This window comes from Bos grunniens, chromosome 25 (assembly GCF_055505025.1).
Source record: "Bos grunniens cultivar Pamir isolate PY7600 chromosome 25, Bosgru_T2T1.0, whole genome shotgun sequence".
Lineage (NCBI taxonomy): Eukaryota > Metazoa > Chordata > Mammalia > Artiodactyla > Bovidae > Bos > Bos grunniens.
The window spans coordinates 29065670-29084339 of NC_141189.1; the positions used below are offsets into that span (position 1 = coordinate 29065670).

General features: G+C 41.8%; 1 protein-coding gene across 1 annotated transcript in view; it reads right to left on the bottom strand.

Annotated features, from left to right (window-relative positions):
- Nucleotides 1–1944: 1944 nt before the first annotated feature.
- Nucleotides 1945–18670, bottom strand: part of RRN3 (RNA polymerase I transcription factor RRN3) — a 28035-nt gene continuing 11309 nt past the window's right edge. The window contains exons 9-18 of the mRNA XM_086375638.1: nt 17796–17894; nt 16184–16276; nt 15058–15196; nt 13098–13228; nt 11764–11894; nt 10636–10820; nt 8595–8703; nt 5918–6070; nt 5025–5112; nt 1945–3928 (exon numbers count right to left, since the gene is read on the bottom strand). Of these exons, the coding sequence (XP_086231764.1) occupies nt 3767–3928; nt 5025–5112; nt 5918–6070; nt 8595–8703; nt 10636–10820; nt 11764–11894; nt 13098–13228; nt 15058–15196; nt 16184–16276; nt 17796–17894 (1290 nt within the window). The 3' untranslated portion in view covers nt 1945–3766. The remainder of the gene's footprint in view (nt 3929–5024; nt 5113–5917; nt 6071–8594; nt 8704–10635; nt 10821–11763; nt 11895–13097; nt 13229–15057; nt 15197–16183; nt 16277–17795; nt 17895–18670) is intronic.

Consider the following 18670-nt stretch of genomic DNA (forward strand, 5'->3'; position numbering starts at 1 on the left):
TGCTTCAAAGGGCTGTATTTAATGATAAACATAAACTGTTTTAAGATGAAAAAATGGAGCCTGAAGTTTGCTAGCCCCGCACATTTAGATATCACTAATAATGATCTCTTGCAGATCATGGCTTTCCAGGTGGCGCGGGTGGTAAAAGAACCTGCCTGCTAATGCAGGAGACTAAAAAGCTGCCAGTTCGATCCCTGGGTTGGGAAGATCTCCTGGAGGAGGAAAGCAACCCATTCCATGACTCCTGCCTGGAGAATTCAATGGACAGAGAACCTGCTGGGCTACAGTCCATAGGGTCTGTAGAGTCAGACTCAACTGAAGCGACTTAGGAGGCAAGTAGGCACAATAATGCTTGATGATTGACATTTAACAGGCACTTAGAGATGGGCTAAGAAAAGCCCTTTGCTTTACAAGTGCCTTTGCTGAGTAAAGATCAGCAAAATGGCCTACAGAACCTACTGAGGACAGGTACACTGGTTCGAGGCTTCTCACCTTGGAGCCAATACTATTCAAATAGATGACTCCACAATGAATGAAACAATTTTAGAAAAGTCATAATGGTGAGATGATCAAGGGGGATGCACTTCACACAGAGCAAAAATTATTAGACTGTCTCTCGGAGAAGGCAATGGCACCCCACTCCAGTACTCTTGCTTGGAAAATTCCATGGACTGAGGAGCCTGTTAGGCTGCAGTCCATGGGGTCGCTAAGAGTCGGACACGACTGACTTCACTTTCACTTTTCACTTTCATGCATTGGAGAAGGAAATGGCAGCCCACTCCAGTGTTCTTGCCTGGAGAATCCCAGGGACGGGGGAGCCTGGTGGGCTGCTGTCTATGGGGTCGCACAGAGTCAGACACGACTGAAGTGACTTAGCATAGCATAGCATAGGATGCTGCAGGAAGCACTGCCCGGCAAGCAGAACCTTCGGACCCTTCTCCTCCAGTTGAGGTTGTTTAAGTTGGTACCAAATAGGTAAACATGGGAGAAATGGAAGTTATCTTTGCCTTGAAAAGACTTTTCCATGCTTCCTGCATAACTTTCTCCCAAGGTGGTCAAACAACTGACTTTACATGAACGTTCATCAAATCCTCACAACCGTGAAGCAGTTATTAGTAATTTCCACTTTTATTTTCAAAGTGGAGCTCAGAGAGGCTAGGTAACTTGCTCAGGGTCACACAGTTCCTCAGAAAAAAGACAGGTCTGACACCCTCGACACTTTACAAGTCCTTTCACATCTGTAAGAATTAGCCACTTCTCATTAAAGAAGGCCCACCCGTAGCAGGCAGACAAAATGATGGACCCTGGGATTCCTACTCCATTGAAAGCCTGCTTTTGAGTAAGAGGAATAGAAAAATCCTGTTTTCACGTAATTCCGAAGGAGATTAAACAACTTTTTTTTCACTGCTACTGCTAAGTCACTTCAGTCGTGTCCAACTCTGTGCGACCCCACAGACGGCAGCCCACCAGGCTTCCCCGTCCCTGGGATTCTCCAGGCAAGAACACTGGAGTGGGTTGCCATTTCCTTCTCCAATGCATGAAAGTGAAAAGTGAAGTGAAGTTGCTCAGTCGTGTCTTTTTCACAGATGTTCCTTAAAAACCTGTAACTTTCTGGAAGTGTTTGTTCTCCTTGGACCAGTTGGGTGGGATGCCCTCTAGAAGTGATCCTCATCATCAATATGCAACAATTTCTGAGTACTTGCAACCTGACCTTCCCTGGTGCCCCAGTGGTAAAGAATCTGCCTGCCAATGCAGAAAACGTGGGTTTGATCCCTGGGTTGGGAAGATCCCCTCGAGAAGGAAACGGCAATCCACTCCAGTATTCTTGCCTGGGAAACCTCATGGATAGAGAAGCCTGGTGGGCTTTGGGCTATAGTCCATGGGGTTGCAAAAGAGTCAGATACAACCTAGTGACTGAACAACAACTTGCAAACACACTGACAATTATTTTTGCCTCTTTAATAAAGTCTCAATTTCGTAAAGTCTCAATTTCAGTTTTCTATTGAAAAACGGTGCTTTAATACAGTAGATCAATTAAGAAAAAAAAACACAGAAATCAGAAGAACATTTTTGTGACAAGCCTCTTTATCGGGGTATCTCCCTTTACCCAAGGTGGTGAAACAACCGACTTTACATGAATGTTCATCAAATCCTCACAAGTAGTTCCACTTTTATTTTCAAAGTGGAGCTCAGAGAGTGTAACAAAAGTTCCAAGTTAACCACATCACTGTTTTATTCTCACAATAGATTTTTTTTCCAACTCCTTTGAAATTTTAGACTTCTATGTAAATATATCCTTCTACATTAAAGCTATTCCCCAACTCACAAAGACTCCACTCACTGTTAATTTCTATGGACACATTTTCAATCACTCATTTTATGCACTATACAAAAATCCTATCTTTCTGTCAGCAGTTAAAAAGAGAACCTAAAGGCTCTCAAAGGACCTTCTACCAAGTCACCAAAAGAAAATCACCAATATCCAAAACTTTTTATAACAATAAAAATTTGTTTTTCAAAAACGTATTTACAGACTGAAACTCCAAATTCTACATTGCCATCAATGTAATATACAAGAGCATACAAAGCCCTAGGAAAGAGAAAAGTATTTCATTACAAAATATTTGTGATCAAGAAAATATCGCTTAACTTTAAATAAAGAATAGGAAAAGTGACCGAAAAATAAATATATTTAAAGATGTCCATTTTCACAAATAACAAAAAAGTACACAGATAACAAATGAAGCTAAAATATGCAGGAGCTTCAAAATGACTCTAGCAGCGCTTGCGTAAGTCTGTTATACAGCAATGTTGTTTAGACTCCTCTCTCTCAGTGTTTGGTTATAAAAATACAAAAAGAGACTCAAGAGAGGAGGATTTCAGTGAGCTGGAATTCATGATACGATGAATAGCCAGTAGACAGGGACTGCGCTGTAACCCTGGCCTCTTGTTGCTAGCAAAACCATTCCACCAAATAAACTAAAATCCCCTCTTCCCCCACTTTTGGACAAAGGAATTCTCAGTTACCAACATAACATTCCACCGAGAACAAGTAGTTCCAGTTCTAATAGCACTCTTGGGAGCCTCAAGATAAAATACTGTGTTTTATAAAAGTTCAACCCCTCTTTTAGTCAATGTGAACTACATTAACCCAGAACTCCTTTTTTCCTCTTAAATCCATTTTTACACTCACAAATGTATGATCTGTCTGATTCTGCTTCTCTAAATCCTCTCTCTCTTCCCTCCAGGCGTCTGTTGGTTTCTGAAGTCCTTGGAGATCTCCTTCAGTGCCAGCTCCAACCTGCAGCATCCAGGACCAGCCCTGGCCACCTCCCCCATCTGTCCTCCTGTGTTCCCTGCACCCCACTGAAACTCCAGAACACAAATGCAATTAGGCAGAGGGTACACAGTGTATCCAAAATAGTTAAACTCATTCTGAAGACTTTAAAGAGTGTCCTAGAGGACTTTTCAGTGAAAAGATATCGTGTCAACAAAGTCTTGTAAGTATGAGCCAAGCTTTCAACATTTATCACCAACTCCACTGTAAAATATTGCACATGATACTCTGTCTTTTCCTTTAGTCTCTACAGGAACAAAACAGAAAAAAAAAAGAAGAAAACAAAAAACCCAACCACATCTGTTCAGACACCAGAGTAAGTCTAACTTGAAAGTAAGATGCCTGAAGCATGTACTCGCTCAAGTTCAAAGAAACACTCAAACAGGATGAAACCCAGTACTGAAGGGCACTACGGGAGGAATGTCAGCCTCAGTCACAAATCCTTGTGACCAGGGGGGACTGGTCCGGCAGGTATAAGACAGGTGGGGAGCCCACACTACTTGAAGGGCTGCGGAAATGCGCGTCAAAGGAGCTCGGTGTGATTCCAACTTCACCTTTCAAAAAATCATCTTCCTCATCTTCTACCACCTCCTGCACAAAAACAGAGATTACAAACAAGATTGCAAGCAGCAGTTTGAAATGCTTTCAAGAATTCCTTTCCTCAGGAATGTGCTACTTCTGGAGAAAAAAAAAAGTGAAGGAAAAAAAATCTTCATTTTGAAGGCTCCCTCTGATGCATACTTCTTTATTACAAACCATTCACACAATTGCTCATGACACATTGTGAACATCTCTTTAAAATCTGATTTTTTTTTAAAACAGATTTTAAGTTCAAGGAGGACAGGTAACATGATATATCACTCTTGCTCAATCTAACATAACATGGAATGAATAACCACCTTCCTAAAATGCAAAATTTAAAGAAAAAATAAAAATAAAAAGCATTCCAATGATAACTTATGAAAAAGCAAGGCACATTAAATCTGATTTTTAATGGAAAAACGAATGTGCCACAAAGAAACAGATGGTGACATTCCTATCTTCACCAACTATTCATGAAGACCTACAAAATTAGTGTGAACTTCTGGGGACGTTTCAGCAATAAGCAAATTTGAGACTGTTTCTTGGTGGTAACTATCAAGTGGTAAAGATCTAAATTTGTTAAGCTGATTTTTAATTATCCTTCACGTCCCAGAGTCAGCATGTGAGCTATCTGGTTTGAACAATTCATTAAAAAGCAAGCAGGACTTCCCTTGTGGTCGAGTGGTTAAGAATCCGCCTGCCAACGTAGGAGACACAGGTTCAGTCTCTGGTCTGGGAAGATCCCACTGCTGTGGAGCAACTAAGCTCTCGTGCCACACCCACTGAAGCTCGAGCACCTGGAGCCCATGCTCCGCAACGAGAGAAGCCACTACCATGAGAAACCCACACACCACAACAGAGTAGCCCCTGCACATCTCGACTACAAAAAACCCACACAGCAACAAAGACCCAGCGCCGCCAAAAATAAATATATAAATCTTTAACAAACAAACAAAAAAAAAGGCAAACACTCTTCTCACAAGAACATAACCTGCGTCTGGTGTTCTGTAATGGCTGAATGAACAAATGTAGTATTCAAATATAACACTGCCTTTAACTCTTTGAGATTCCCAGAAAAGTGTATTGAAATCACAACTTTATTTACCTTTTTAATCGGTTTCTTAAACTCCTGAAGCTCTTCTGCACTCATGTCTTCCCATATCTGATAAAGAGGATCGATGAATTTCTTTGACCTGTCAAAAAGATCACATTTCAAAATCAAATTAAATAAATACTAACAGCGAAAGTCATATATTTATTAGCTCTTTTCTCACAAGATCCAAAATGAAAAAGCAAAAACTATAACTCAAATAACAAGTGTCCAAAAATATCCTATGCAGGATCTGTTATTATGGCTCCTTCTTTGTAAGAGCACATCCACTCACATAGATGGAGTATTATACCTACTATTTCTCATCTTTTCATTTCAAGTGAAAACTACTTCGACTGTGCAAAGATTGACAGTGAGTTACAGTATGTTCAAACTGAAGGTGAAACTCTATTATTCTAGAACTTCCTTTGCTGCTAGTTACAGACTGTTGTAACAGAAATTCTGCTTCCTTATATACATGTGAAGTTAAGACTGGCCTGAGGTTTTCTGTAATTATCCATCCAGAAAAATCATTTGGCATTTGCTTATATCATGCAAGACTATGGGATGTGGTCTCTAGAGGAAGGAACGAGTCATTTGGGAGAAATTTATGAGCAAAGAAAAGGCAGCATCCTCCTTCTCCAGCCTCTTTTATGTTCAAACCAACAAGTTTCAAGGATGACAAAAACCCCTTGGTATCAATCTGGGCTCCTACTGAGGCAGACCCTCAGCAGCCTCAAACTGGCTTCTCCACATTGGGCCTGGAATACACACGAGGAGACCACGAGACCCTATCAAAGGCTAGAAGAGCCACACACGACAAAGAAACGCTAAATGCTGATCCTGGGAAAGGCATATACACACCACATTTAAATTCACCACTGAAAGGTCAACTGTGTAAGACTCACCTCTTCAGCACACAAGGATCAAAGGGGAAGAAGGTGTCCAGTGGGTTCGTGCAGGTCTGCACCGAGTCCCCCCCAGCAGTGTTTCTGATAACGGGCAGCATCTGGCGGTTGTTCCTCTCAATGAGGGTGTAGCAGAAGACGAGCTGGTATTTGCTGTGGAACAAAACCAACACCGACAGAAGCATTACTGTGCCACAGTTACTCTGTATGGACACGCCCATTTCTGTGTGACAACCACCCCAACACATAGACCTTACTGAACATAACAACTGCAAGAAAAAACAGCATAAAGTAGAAAGTAATCCTTTTTGGGAACAGTCCTCTGGGCCTACTATTTACAACTGGCGAAGGAGGAAGAAACTGTACCATCACTTTAAGAATATGAGAGTGGGCTTAGATTATTAATAGGCACCACTCACTGAAAACGAATGGGTTCACGGTAATTGTTAATAATTTACAAAATTATGTAGCTGTCTACTTATTTTTACTGTTTGTAAGAAAATTAGTGGGTTGGTGGAAAAAAGGGCTTCGGGTTTCACTGAGAGAAAATATGCATTGTTGATGAAGAGACTTGGCTACTGAAGAAATTAAGACGGGTCCTAAGGGAGAGACATGGGGTTTACTGAATCCCAACCTCAGAAAATGGTAAAGAAAGGAACACGGAGTGAAAACACTTAAGTGGACAGAAGACCTTGCAATAAAAATCCATGGGACCAAGACGCGGTCAATCCCTCTTCGGGTTATGACAGCAATTCACGATCATCCACCGGGCCGCTTCTTTGAGATGAGGACTTAGCTCACTTCTGTTAACTCCCGGCTCCCCGATTCCCTCACACAGTACTCATTCAGGCAGCTGTTCTCAGGCTCTCAGCTCATTACTGCAATCTTAAGTGCCATATGGCTGTTTCGGTTCCATTAGCCAAGGATCACAATTGACTCTTGGTGGGAAGGTAGTAAGGCAAAACTGCACTTTGCAGTATCTGGTAAAACTGAAGGTGTGTACTTCTATTGCCCAGCAACTGCACTTCTGGTGACAGCAGTCTGCCTGTGCGCCAGGACACACATACAACCATGTTCCCAACACTGGAAAACTAAGGCAGCTTGCTGCTGCTGCTAAGTCGCTTCAGTCGTGTCTGACTCTGTGCGACCCCATAGACGGCAGCCCACCAGGCTCCTCTGTCCCTGGGATTCTCCAGGCAAGAACACTGGAGTGGGTTGCCATTTCCTTCTCCAATGCATGAAAGTGAAAAGTGAAAGTGAAGTCGCTCAATCGTGTCCAACTCTTAGTGACCCCATGGACTGCAGCCCACCAGGCTCCTCCGCCCATGGGATTTTCCAGGCAAGAGTACTGGAGTGGGTTTCCATTGCCTTCTCCTTAAATCCCAACAAAGAATTTATTTTTTTAAATTACGAGAACATTACACAGCAGTCAACATCAAAAGACAGCCATATGGGTCCACATGGTTAACTCAATAAGTATGCAGAAGCAGCAGCTACAGAGTAATACTTAAGATCCTTGACACAAACCTTTATTTCCACCCCTTGCTTGCAGCCTCCCATCTTACTCCTCACCTCCACCACTAATACCAGCCCCAAATCTCGAGCCTCTAATGACCAGCCTGCCCCTCAGCTGCAGCCCCTACTCCTACCCACACATACTCTACAGGCAGCAGCCTCTGCCTTGCTCCATCCATCCTTATTCTCCCAGAGACTATCTTCCTGCAACATGCTAGAAATGTCCACCCGCTGGGTACTATTGCTGGTTGGTTTCTTATTTTCCTACTATCATTTTTGAGATCTCAGGAGAGAGAGAAATCCTTAGACTAGATACCCACTGAAGGAAAAATGAGGCTGCTGATGTCTAGGGGAGCAGAAATTATCCTTGTCTTCTAATAGCACCATCTGTTGAGCATTTTAAGCTACGATCTGACCCCATGGACAGAGGAGCCTGGAGGGCTACAGTCCATGGGGTCAAGAGGAGTTGGACACAACTGAGCGACTAATACTTCTTTCTGTCCTCAACATCCTAATTAGAGGCCCAAGGTCTCCAATTCACTTTCTACACAAAGCAGGATAGTTCAGTGAATGCTGACAAAGGAGCCAGCCTGTCGGCATTCAAACCTTAGCTCTGCCAGTCTACCCATGACTTCTCCCAAGTCATTTAATCTCACTGTGACCCCACCTTGTCATTTATAAACAGCGGTTAGTAATACAGTCATAGGACAGGTGAGTTCTGTGTAGAGTGCTTATCGGAACCGTGCTGGGCACACAACAGACGCCATGCATCAGCTGCGGCCACAAGGCCCCCACTGAACCATTTCCCTATTTGTTGGATGTTTATCTCATGTCCAGTCTATTTTTATTACTATTATAGGAGTCATTCTAATAAACATCTGTGGTTTGTACCTCTTGGCTTGCGAACTTACTTCAAAGTGCCTGAGCTTCTGCTGAATGATCCTCTTTAGATTAAAAAGCAGTAGCAATTTCCAATGCCACCGAAAGTATAAAAACAATACCTTCAATGCAGTGTTTTCTGCAGGCACTGGGTTACTGGTTTTTAAATGTCTTTTTGTTATGAATTTTGTTAAGTAATATCACAGAAATTTAATGGAATTTTACAATACTAACCTAAGCTTACTCTTAAGTAACTTCCAGAAATAAAGCAGAAAGAACTTACTTTGTGATTGCGGCAAAAAAGTTAACGACTGAGGGCAGGCAAATCTTCAGAGGATTCAGCTGACTCATCACTATCCGTTCAAAATTTAGACTCTGAAGGTACCTCAAACCTTTGATTAAAAAACAAACAAAAAAAAATTTTTTTAAGGTGCAAACACATGAGTCTAAGCAACACTCATTATTCTATATATTAAAAAAAAATTTTTTTTAAGGGTATTTGCACAAATGCTTTAAAGGTTCATGTAGATATTCACATAGTGCAAAGCCCAAAGAACATCGTTTATCTTAACCACACGCATTTACGACCAAACCAACTTTTCTAAAGAAAAGAGTTTACTCTTTTAAAGATCCAGGAAAGTAAAGATACATTCCCAGTGGGATATGAGCTTATAAGACAATTTGGCACTCAGATACATGCAAGCTCAGCACATGCTGACTGCAGAGAGGGAAACACAGACCATGTGATCTGACTTCTGCTAACAATCACGGAATTATTAAGCAGCTGAGGAGCACAGTAAATTCTCCATTCCCTCGAGGTAATGACTGTACAGTATGGAATTTCTCCTTCCTGAATTCCATATATATATATACACACACACACCAATATGACAGTTAACAAAACCAACAGCAAGACTTACACATCTTAAATTATCCGTAAAGTTGAGCCTATTTTTCAGGTGTGCATTCACTGTACTTCAGGGTTTTTTTGTTTTTATAACAAAACCATGGAGGTAGAAGGAAAAATTAGGTAGATACTACTGTCTTGGGATCAATGACTATCCTTATTAAAAAGAACACCACACTTATTCTAAGAGGTGAGCAAACCAACTTGTGTCTAAGTATATTTTTGTTAGGAGATTCTATGATCTATATATTCTGATAAAAGTAACTAAAAATGCAATAATGTAAAGACTTACAAGAAATAGATCATCTTTAACTAAGACTCTTAGCATTTATTTTTACAGAGAAAAGCACTGATTTTACTTACCTTGTGATAAAACCTTGTCCTACTACTGTTCATACACCTATTTTTAAGCCCCCTATCTTTTTAGTAGTAGTCATGATATAAGAAAGTACATGTAATGCAACATGTACAAGCCTCAGTTTAGAGCTGTGATTCTCAACCAAAGGCCACAGTGCCCCCAAGAGAACATCTGGTAGTGTCTGGAAGATAGTTTTAGTTGTCACAACAGAGGATGAGCAGGGCGAGTATTGGCATCGAGCGGGTAGAGAGTGCGAGATGCTGCTGGTCACCCTATTATACACAGGACAGCCCCCACAACAAAGGATCATCCAGCCGAAGGTATCAGCAGTGCAGAGTCTGAGAAACTCTGGCTTAGAGGAAATAGCCTATTAAACCATTTGCGTTATTCATGAAAATGAAACAGTTTAAACTGACTTAACTGACGGTGTTCTTGGGGACTACCTTCAGCTGTAATACACTAACCCACAAAACAAGCTTCATCTGGTAGATTCAAATTTTAACTCTTAGAAATTAGCAAAACTGTAAACCAGTAAATTAACTCAAGTCTTTGGATATAGGAGCATACCTGGAATAACCTCAAGCTTCAGGGTCACCCTCACCTGGTTTTAATTTCTCATCCTGCCAATAAGTTACTTCCCTGGGGTTTGGTCTCGTCTGTAAAGAAGGGATGACGTTTGCAGTTCACTGGGCCGTTGCAAGGATGGGATGGGATGGGATGGGATGGGGGCGGCATGGGGGTGGGGGCTGAGGATCAAAAGCGCCGAGCCCGGTGCAGCCACAGCACAAGTGCTGAGCCACAGCTCACATCTGACAACGACTCCTGCTGCCACCTTCTAAAGCGGAGCTTCTCAATCACAAATCCATTGACTGTTAAAAAGGCGGCTTAAGGGACTTTTAGGGGCCCACAAGCTGCTAGAAATTATTTGTAAAAAGCTTGAGTGCACATGCAGTTTTATAACAAACAATTTTTGTCAAAAAAGTAATTAATCTTCATTCTGAAGGATAACTAGTACATAGGAAAATCCAGTTTCATATCCATCAACCCCACATCACTGACCTTCCTTCAGGTTTCCACTTAAAAGCTGCTTGTGTCTAAAAACAAAAGTGTAGAACACAGCTTGGCAGGCTGAATAAAATGGTCCATGGAGAGCGACGTCACAAAATGCCTTTGTTCCTGAATCCTGGTTATTAAGGTATACGTGCAGCCAGTTAACCAAAAGATCTAGGCATGATTTTACAGTACTAGAGAAAAGAAAAATTCAAGTCAACTTCACTTGCTTCATAACACACTAGAGTGACACAAAAACACACAATTGCCTCTCATTGCAAACTCAGAAAAGTCTGTCCACTGGCTTCTTTATCTATTACCCATGGGCACAGAGGAGAAGCAAGCAAAGGAAAGAATGGGCAGGTGGAAAGGCAGCCTTCCATTACAAAGTCAAGAATGTGGACCTTCCAGGACAACAGGAAGGCCCCTAAGGCGGCCTAAAGTGTCAAGAGTTGGAGAACAGTTTCTCCTGGTCAACTCAGAAGGGCTTTTCCGATGGCCTCCCAGTCCTCTTGAGGGAAAACGGTTAAAGAGGAGGCATGTCTACCCACATCTCAGAAGAGAAAAACAGCCTGGCTGACTTCACCATCCCCTGGGGGTTCTGATGAAGTCCTGTGGTCAACAATTTAGGACAGAATACCCAGACAGCTTTTAGTTGTCAGGGAAGGGTTTTTAATAGTGTTCTGGCCCAAGGATATCTTCATGGATCACTAGAAGAAACAGGCCCAGCACTGGCCTCCTAAATAGATCCATTACCTTCAAAGGGGATTTTTTTTCTTCAGCTTTAACAGATACAATTGATTCGGAATGCAAATGAAAAATGACAAACCTATAAAAAGAATCAAAACAGTATACAACACTGTACACCATCCACGAAGACAAACGGATCTTCATGTTCAAGTGCAACGATACAGATGACAAAAGCTTTGCATGTGAGGTTTTACAGTTTAAAAATGAGACATCTTATTCTGAAATTGCCTCTTGGAAATATAAACATCTTGCATAGAGTGGAGAAACAAATTTTTCACTTTAAAGACAGGCCACAAAAATAAGGCAGTTATTTCTCTAACTTGAGACAATACTATATTCTTTTTTAAAGCATGATAAGAAAAGCACTTGGAAAATCAGGTTACTTACATAAGAGGAATAAATTTAGCTCTTGCCAAAAAGCTCCCAATATAATTTGCAGCAGCTTGCCTGATGATAGCAGGATTATTTGGATCCTGCAATTTTTTCCAGAGATGTTCCAAAAATGCTTCCGCAAATCCCTATAAAAAGAGAACGTGTTGGTCTCCTCTTTTTCTAATGCTTCAGATATTCTAGCTAGCAGAATTCTAAGATTTTTAACTCACCAACATGGGAAAGCTCCAGTATCTCAGTTATACTGCTAAATAATGAACAGGGTCATCAAGGTTCTTATTTTGAAAACACTCTGAGATAATACTATCAAAAACAAAAGGCGTTCCCCAGCTTTAAATAATTCAATGGATGCCCAAACCAGCTGAGCATCAGACGTAGGGCTTTGGAACCCCACACATTAGGACAGGACTCTGGGATCCAGCAGTCTGTAAAAGCTCTGCTAAGTGAGAATTCTCTGGCGGCCCGTGCTCTCACTGCCAGGGTGCAGCCAAACATAAATCAACAAATAAAGCTCTATGACTCTGATATTTAGCCGTAACTAGAAAGCAGTGCTTATCCACACTCACATGGGAATCCCTTTTGCCATACCCTCCAGACTGCACGTAACAAACTTAACCAGAAACAGAAACGAGGATTAAAGTACAGTTGATATTTGACTAATTATGCTAACTGTAGGGGAAAAACTGACCAGTTCACCTTCTTTTCAACGAAAAATGCAACCTCCAACTTCTCTCAAACAGCTCTTTTCAAAAGCTACTAACATATGCTTTGGGGCAGATTGAGTTTAACCTTCCTACCCATGACCAGTACTCTCCTAGACTAGGACTAGGAAGCTATGAAATAGTGCAAAGAAGAGTCCTATGTTCTTTTGTTTTGCTTTGTTCTCAAAATAGAAAAACAAACTCTTAAGTTTTAAAATCCTGGATTAAAACTTTAGTTTGGGCTAGTTAATATCAACTGAAACAGAATTAAAAAAAATAAAGTTGCATACTGTATATGAGGTTTTTTAAAATTGGAATATAATTGCTTTACAAATGTGTCCATATGAGATTTTAGTGAAGGCTCGAATTAAAGGGAAGGACACCACCTAGTGGACCAAACACAGGATGACGTTTTCAGAGCACAGCTTCAGGTGAAGGAATGCCCTCTCCTCCTTCTACAGGTTGAGAAGGGCTTTCTATTTCACTAGAGGCACTAAGTAAAATGAGCTCAAGACAAAGAAGTAGTCAATTCATGGTCCCTCTTCAACATTTCCCTTCACCCCTCATTTTTTTAAGGAAAATTTGGGGCAAGAGTAACAAAAGCTATGATAACACAAATGACATACTCACCAATTTAAAGCTACAGAGGTAAAACATGAAAAATTGCACATGGCAAGAGGCATGGGTGGGCAACAGGAGCTTGTCAAAGATGGTTATGAGATCTCGATACAAATCTTTTGTTTTGTTGTTATCAATCTTACCTGTGAAGAAAATTTGGCATTTCAGTTTATTTATAAAGACATTATTTTCAAGCCACCAGTTTCATTTACCACATTTTTTAAAAGCAAACAAGACCATTAAGAAATACTTCATCCATGTAGTTAATGGGGGGTCGGTGGGTGGGGGCATACGATGCCATCTTTATCTGGCACAGAGCTTCCATTTTAATTATAAAAATCCAGGACTGGTAAGGAAGTGGGCCCTTATCTCACACACACCACTGTGATTCTACACACTGGAAAATCGCCATTTACAAGTTCTACTGCTAGGAATTTATCACAAGCAGACAAGTGACAATACAGGTGTAAGTACGTTCATTACACCGTTACTTATAATGGAAATACAGCAGGGGGAGGAAAAAAATAAGGAGCCAGTTAAATCCATATGATTAATAACTATTTTAGAAGAACCGTGAATTGTATGAGAAAATGTTCGTAAGAGGTAAAAAGGGAAGATTATAAAATACTACATATCGTGTGATTCCCCCCAAGAAGGCAATGGCACCCCACTCCAGTGCTCTTGCCTGGAAAATCCCATGGACAGAGGAACCTGGTAGGCTGCAGTCCATGGGGTCGCTAAGAGTCGGGCACATCTGAGCGACTTCACTTTCACTTTTCACTTTCATGCATTGGAGAAGGGAATGGCAACCCACTCCAGTGTTCTTGCCTGGAGAATCCCAGGGACAGGGGAGCCTGGTGGGCTGCCATCTATCGGGTCACACAGAGTCGGACACAACTGAAGCGACTTAGCAGCAGCAGCGTGATTCCCCAAATCCACTGAGAAAAACACATACACCCATACAAATAGAACAGAAAAAAAAATGCTAATAATGGTTCTCCAAATAGGACTGTGACCATATAAACTGTCTTTTTTTAAAAACTCCTTTCCTGTATTTTCCAAATCTTCTCTAACCAACATGTATTACTTTCATAGCAGCAAAAAAGTTAAAGTAGTAACATTCTCAACTCAGATTCAAGCCCTATTATTCTGAGTGGTTGAGTTTCATTCTTAAATCTGAGAAATGCAAATAGAAAAAAACTGCTTTTTTCAAGGCAAAGTGTCTAGACTAAAAACCTAAAAATTCCATTAGGGCAAGAAACTTATCAATTTGTCCACCAACACTTGGAACAACCACAAGTACCCAGACTGTACATTTCAAGCGTAACACAAGTGTGCGCATGCACGCATGCTAAGGCGCTGCAGTCATGTCTGACTCTGCAATCACAGGGACTGTAGCCCGCCAGGTTCCTCTGTCCATGGGATTCTCTGGGCAAGAATACTGGAGTGGGGTGCCATGCCTTCCTTCAGGGGATCTTCCCAACCCAGGGATCAAACCCACATCCTCTTAACATTTCCTGCATTGGCAGACACGTTCTTCACCACAAGCGCCGCCTGAAAAGCGCCAAATATCTACTAAGTGTGCGTATGCTTGGTCACGTCCAGCTCTTTGCAATCTCGTGGACTGTAGCCCACCGGGCTCCTCTGTCCAATACTGGAGTGGGTTGCCATTTCCTTCTCCAAAGTATCCACTATACCATTCTTAAATGTCTCCAACTTGAGGTCCACCTTAAACTGTCCAAACTCCACATATAATCTCTTAATACAGTAGGCAGTGAGAAGATCACCAAGGCCTTTGAAGACAAACAACTGAGTCTGGGTCCCAGTCCCACTGTTCTCAAGCTACGTCACGGTGGCAAACAATCTCTCTCAACTTTCTTTTCCTCATACTCAAAACAAGGATTTTTATCGTGGTTTTCCATCAGTATGCCCAGCACTGTGCATCACAGCTGTGACTTCTGCAGGCTGTTACCGTCCACATAGCAGACATCCTTAATGTAGGACAAGAGTAAAGACAGGAGGATGTCTAGGCGCTCAGCCATGGGATGGACCATCTGATCGAGCCTTCCTGGATCAGCCTTGGTTTCATGGTCAGCTTCTTCATCTTCATCCTTTGAAGGTAAAGTAAAAACTGACATTATAAAAACTCAGTAAAAGTAGTTTAGGGAGAAAACTCTGAGGTAACTGTTTCCTTTAAAAGACAAAGAGAAAACCCGGAAATCTTCCCAGGCAGGGGCTCTCAACCAGAGGCATGAATCAGAATCACCCTTGGAATCCAACAGGAAAGCACAGATCCAGCCTCTGATGCTCATGTACAAGAGCTGTCTACAGTGTGGCCATGCAAACATCACAGATTTCCCCCAGGTTCTGGCACAAACTATTGGTGCCAGGTTTCCTTTCCTGGGACAGGGCACCCACCCCCTCAGCTGCTATAAGCACTGGCTGCCAACTCACAGCTGCCCGAGAACTGCCTTGGCTCCTCCCAATCAGACCTAGTAACTGACATGACGTCACAAGAGGCCATCCCCCGGTCCCAAGGTAGGACCTACTCTGTTCTGTAACTCATGCTCCAGAGCTCCTGGGCGGGGGATCAGCCTGCAGTGACTTCCAATCGAAACCCCCAAATCTCACCTCTTTCCTTCCCCTGCCCTTTCCTGCTTCCCCACACCCTGTGTCCCAAGGGCACCTGAATCCCCATCTCAGGCTCCTCCCAGTGAACCCAACTTAAGACACGACTCCGAGCAGAGAAGCACTGCATAAAGGTACATAATTTGTAGAACACAGAAACCACATTGATGTGCTTTTCAATGTATCACTCCTCCACAAACAATATGGGGTGTACAGAAACAAATTTAAGGAACAGACGGAAGAATAAAAGGGAAACAGACTTCACCAAACCCAAATTCAAAGCCTTGGAAATGAACTCTACTAGTCGATGAGCAACAAGGCAGCAACTGCGCATTTAAAGAATCACTTTCAAGCCTGCCGAACTACTGCTTTAACCCACAGCCTTGAAAAAGGTGAGGAGCCATTAGCTGTCTCTTGCCACCCTCTGGGACTGTGAGGGTGTATGTCTGACTACATTCACAAATGCTGACCATATTAAATAGGGCTTCTGTGGCATCAGCTCCACCACCAGTTTGAGCTGCTGTTTCCTCAGCATCCTCAATATCCTGCCGGGATGCATTCACCTACATCATAACAAAGAAAAAAAAAAAAAAGAATAAAAACATATAAAATACAACCACAGTATTCAGCAACTGGAAATTCACCTAATGTACATGTTCTAAAGATATCCACACTAGTGCCCTATACAGCACTGTAACTCAATACACAATTATGGCACAAACCTATAAATGAAACTCAGTCATGAAAGAATTGACAAGATTGTAAATCAAGTACCCTGTACTACATATTTTCATAAAAATCAATACAAACTGTGCTATGTTGGTCTATATCAGATAGCTTCAAAATTTAACATTTATCCCAACATTTACTAGGCACAAGGCACATGCATGGTATATAAGAGCATAAGATCAATCAACAGAAAATTTCTAGATAACTTGTTTAACATACCACTCAAATATGCCTTTTAACATGTCTATATACATGACCTTCTTCCTAAATGTACTCTAAAATGTTCCATAAGCATACATCAGAGAAGGACTTTATGAAGATTATAGATGCAGGTGACCAGAGAGGTTTAACTCCAGGTGAACAATGCGCCAGCCCACCCAACCTCTGGTCTTTCCTAGAACTCCCTCCCCACTACAGGATCAGCGTGCTTCCCATCGAGCCCTATCTCGTTAGTCCACAAACCTCCTCTCCCCAACCCTGAAACACGCCTCTCACTCCTGCTTCATCCTCTCTCTACACCTCAAACCCTCACCGGGTCTCTAGCAGCCCCGCTTCCTAACTAGCCACGCTCTCTGCAGCAACAAACTGCCTCCGAAACACCACACCCAAGGACTCTGCTTTCCTCAACCTCCTGAAGAAGGCCAGCAACGTCTCACGCTGCTGAGAGAAGCCAATCCTCCCTGGGTGTCCAGACTCTCGCTTTCCCTCCCACTTGCCAGTCTAACTCTCTCTCTCTCCTGTCGGGTCTGCTCAGTCCTCAACCTGCAGCTTCAATTCTCCACCCAGTTCCCTCACCCACACCTCAACCCATCCAAAGAGGAACTCGTCGTCCTGCAACTTCCTCCTGACGGTTTTTAATACTGTTTTGGCAACACCAGGCTTTCATTCCACAGGGAGCTACCTTTGAAGGATTCCTTTCCCTTACCTCCCCACTCCTCTACTTCCAATCCAATCAAGGCCCTTTCTTCCACGTGTCACCAGAATCCACCACTTTCTCATTCCCTCTGCAACTTATTTATTGCAGGTCACTTCCTCGGAATGTCTTCCCAACTTCTGACTACAACAGGTTTTCTAGCTCATAATGCATGTGTTCCATCCACAGCATTTACCACAATACTTTTCCACTTACATGACCATCTAATTAATGCCTTGTTCCCCAACCACGAGAGATAGGACTGTCTATAAACACACCAATGTTCAAAGGAAATGTTTAAGAAATGTTCAATGAATGAAAGGTGGAACTGCAGATTCTTTTCTATTGTTGCTACTATTGTTTCAATTATTATAACAAACACTATAACATAATATTTGGGAAAAGAAAATTGAAGAGAAAACAGATTATCCAATACTTACGTCCAACTTGAGTAGCTTTTCAACAACAAGCTCTAGAATTTCATGCCTCAAGGTCGGAAAATACACACTAATCCTGAGTAAGTTATGAACATAACATTCCTAAAACATAAAAAGATAGAAAAAAAGATTATCAAGCAACACAGGAACTACACTGTTTATATACACACTATCAGCGTAATTGTGATTTATATACTCCTACAGTACTTTTAAAACAGGTTTGTTGACACACAATTCACCCACTTTAAGTGTACAATTCAATAGTTCTCAACTATTCAGAGTTGTGCAACCATCACCCTAATCAACTTCAGAACATTTTTATCACCCTAAAAAAAAACCTTGTATCTTCCAGTAATGTACCTCCTCCCAGCCCTAAGTAACCACTGGTCTACTTTCTTTCTCTATGAATTTGCCTAGCATAGCTATTTCACATAAGGAGAATATTACAACATGTGGTGTTTCAGCATAATGTTTTCAAACTTCATTCATGTTGTAGCAAGTAAACCATGTTTATTGTTGACTGATATTCCAATATGCAGGCATAGCACATTCCATTTATTCATAAGCTGCTAAACAGTTGGCTTCCATATTTTGGCTACTATGAGTAAAGCTGCTTTGAACATTTGTGCCAAAGTTTTTAGGGGGACGCATATTTTTATTTCCCTTGGGAGCAGTGGAAATGAGGGTTCATATGGCAATTCTACCTTTTATGAGGAACTGTAAGGCTGTTTTCCAAAGCAGCTGTACCATTTACCATTTACATCCCCACTAGAGCGTGGGGGGTTCTGGTTTCTCCACATCTTTGCCAACACTTGTTATTATCTATCGTTTTGAGTACAGCCATCCTAGTAGGTAAGAAGCAGTATCTCGTTGTGGTT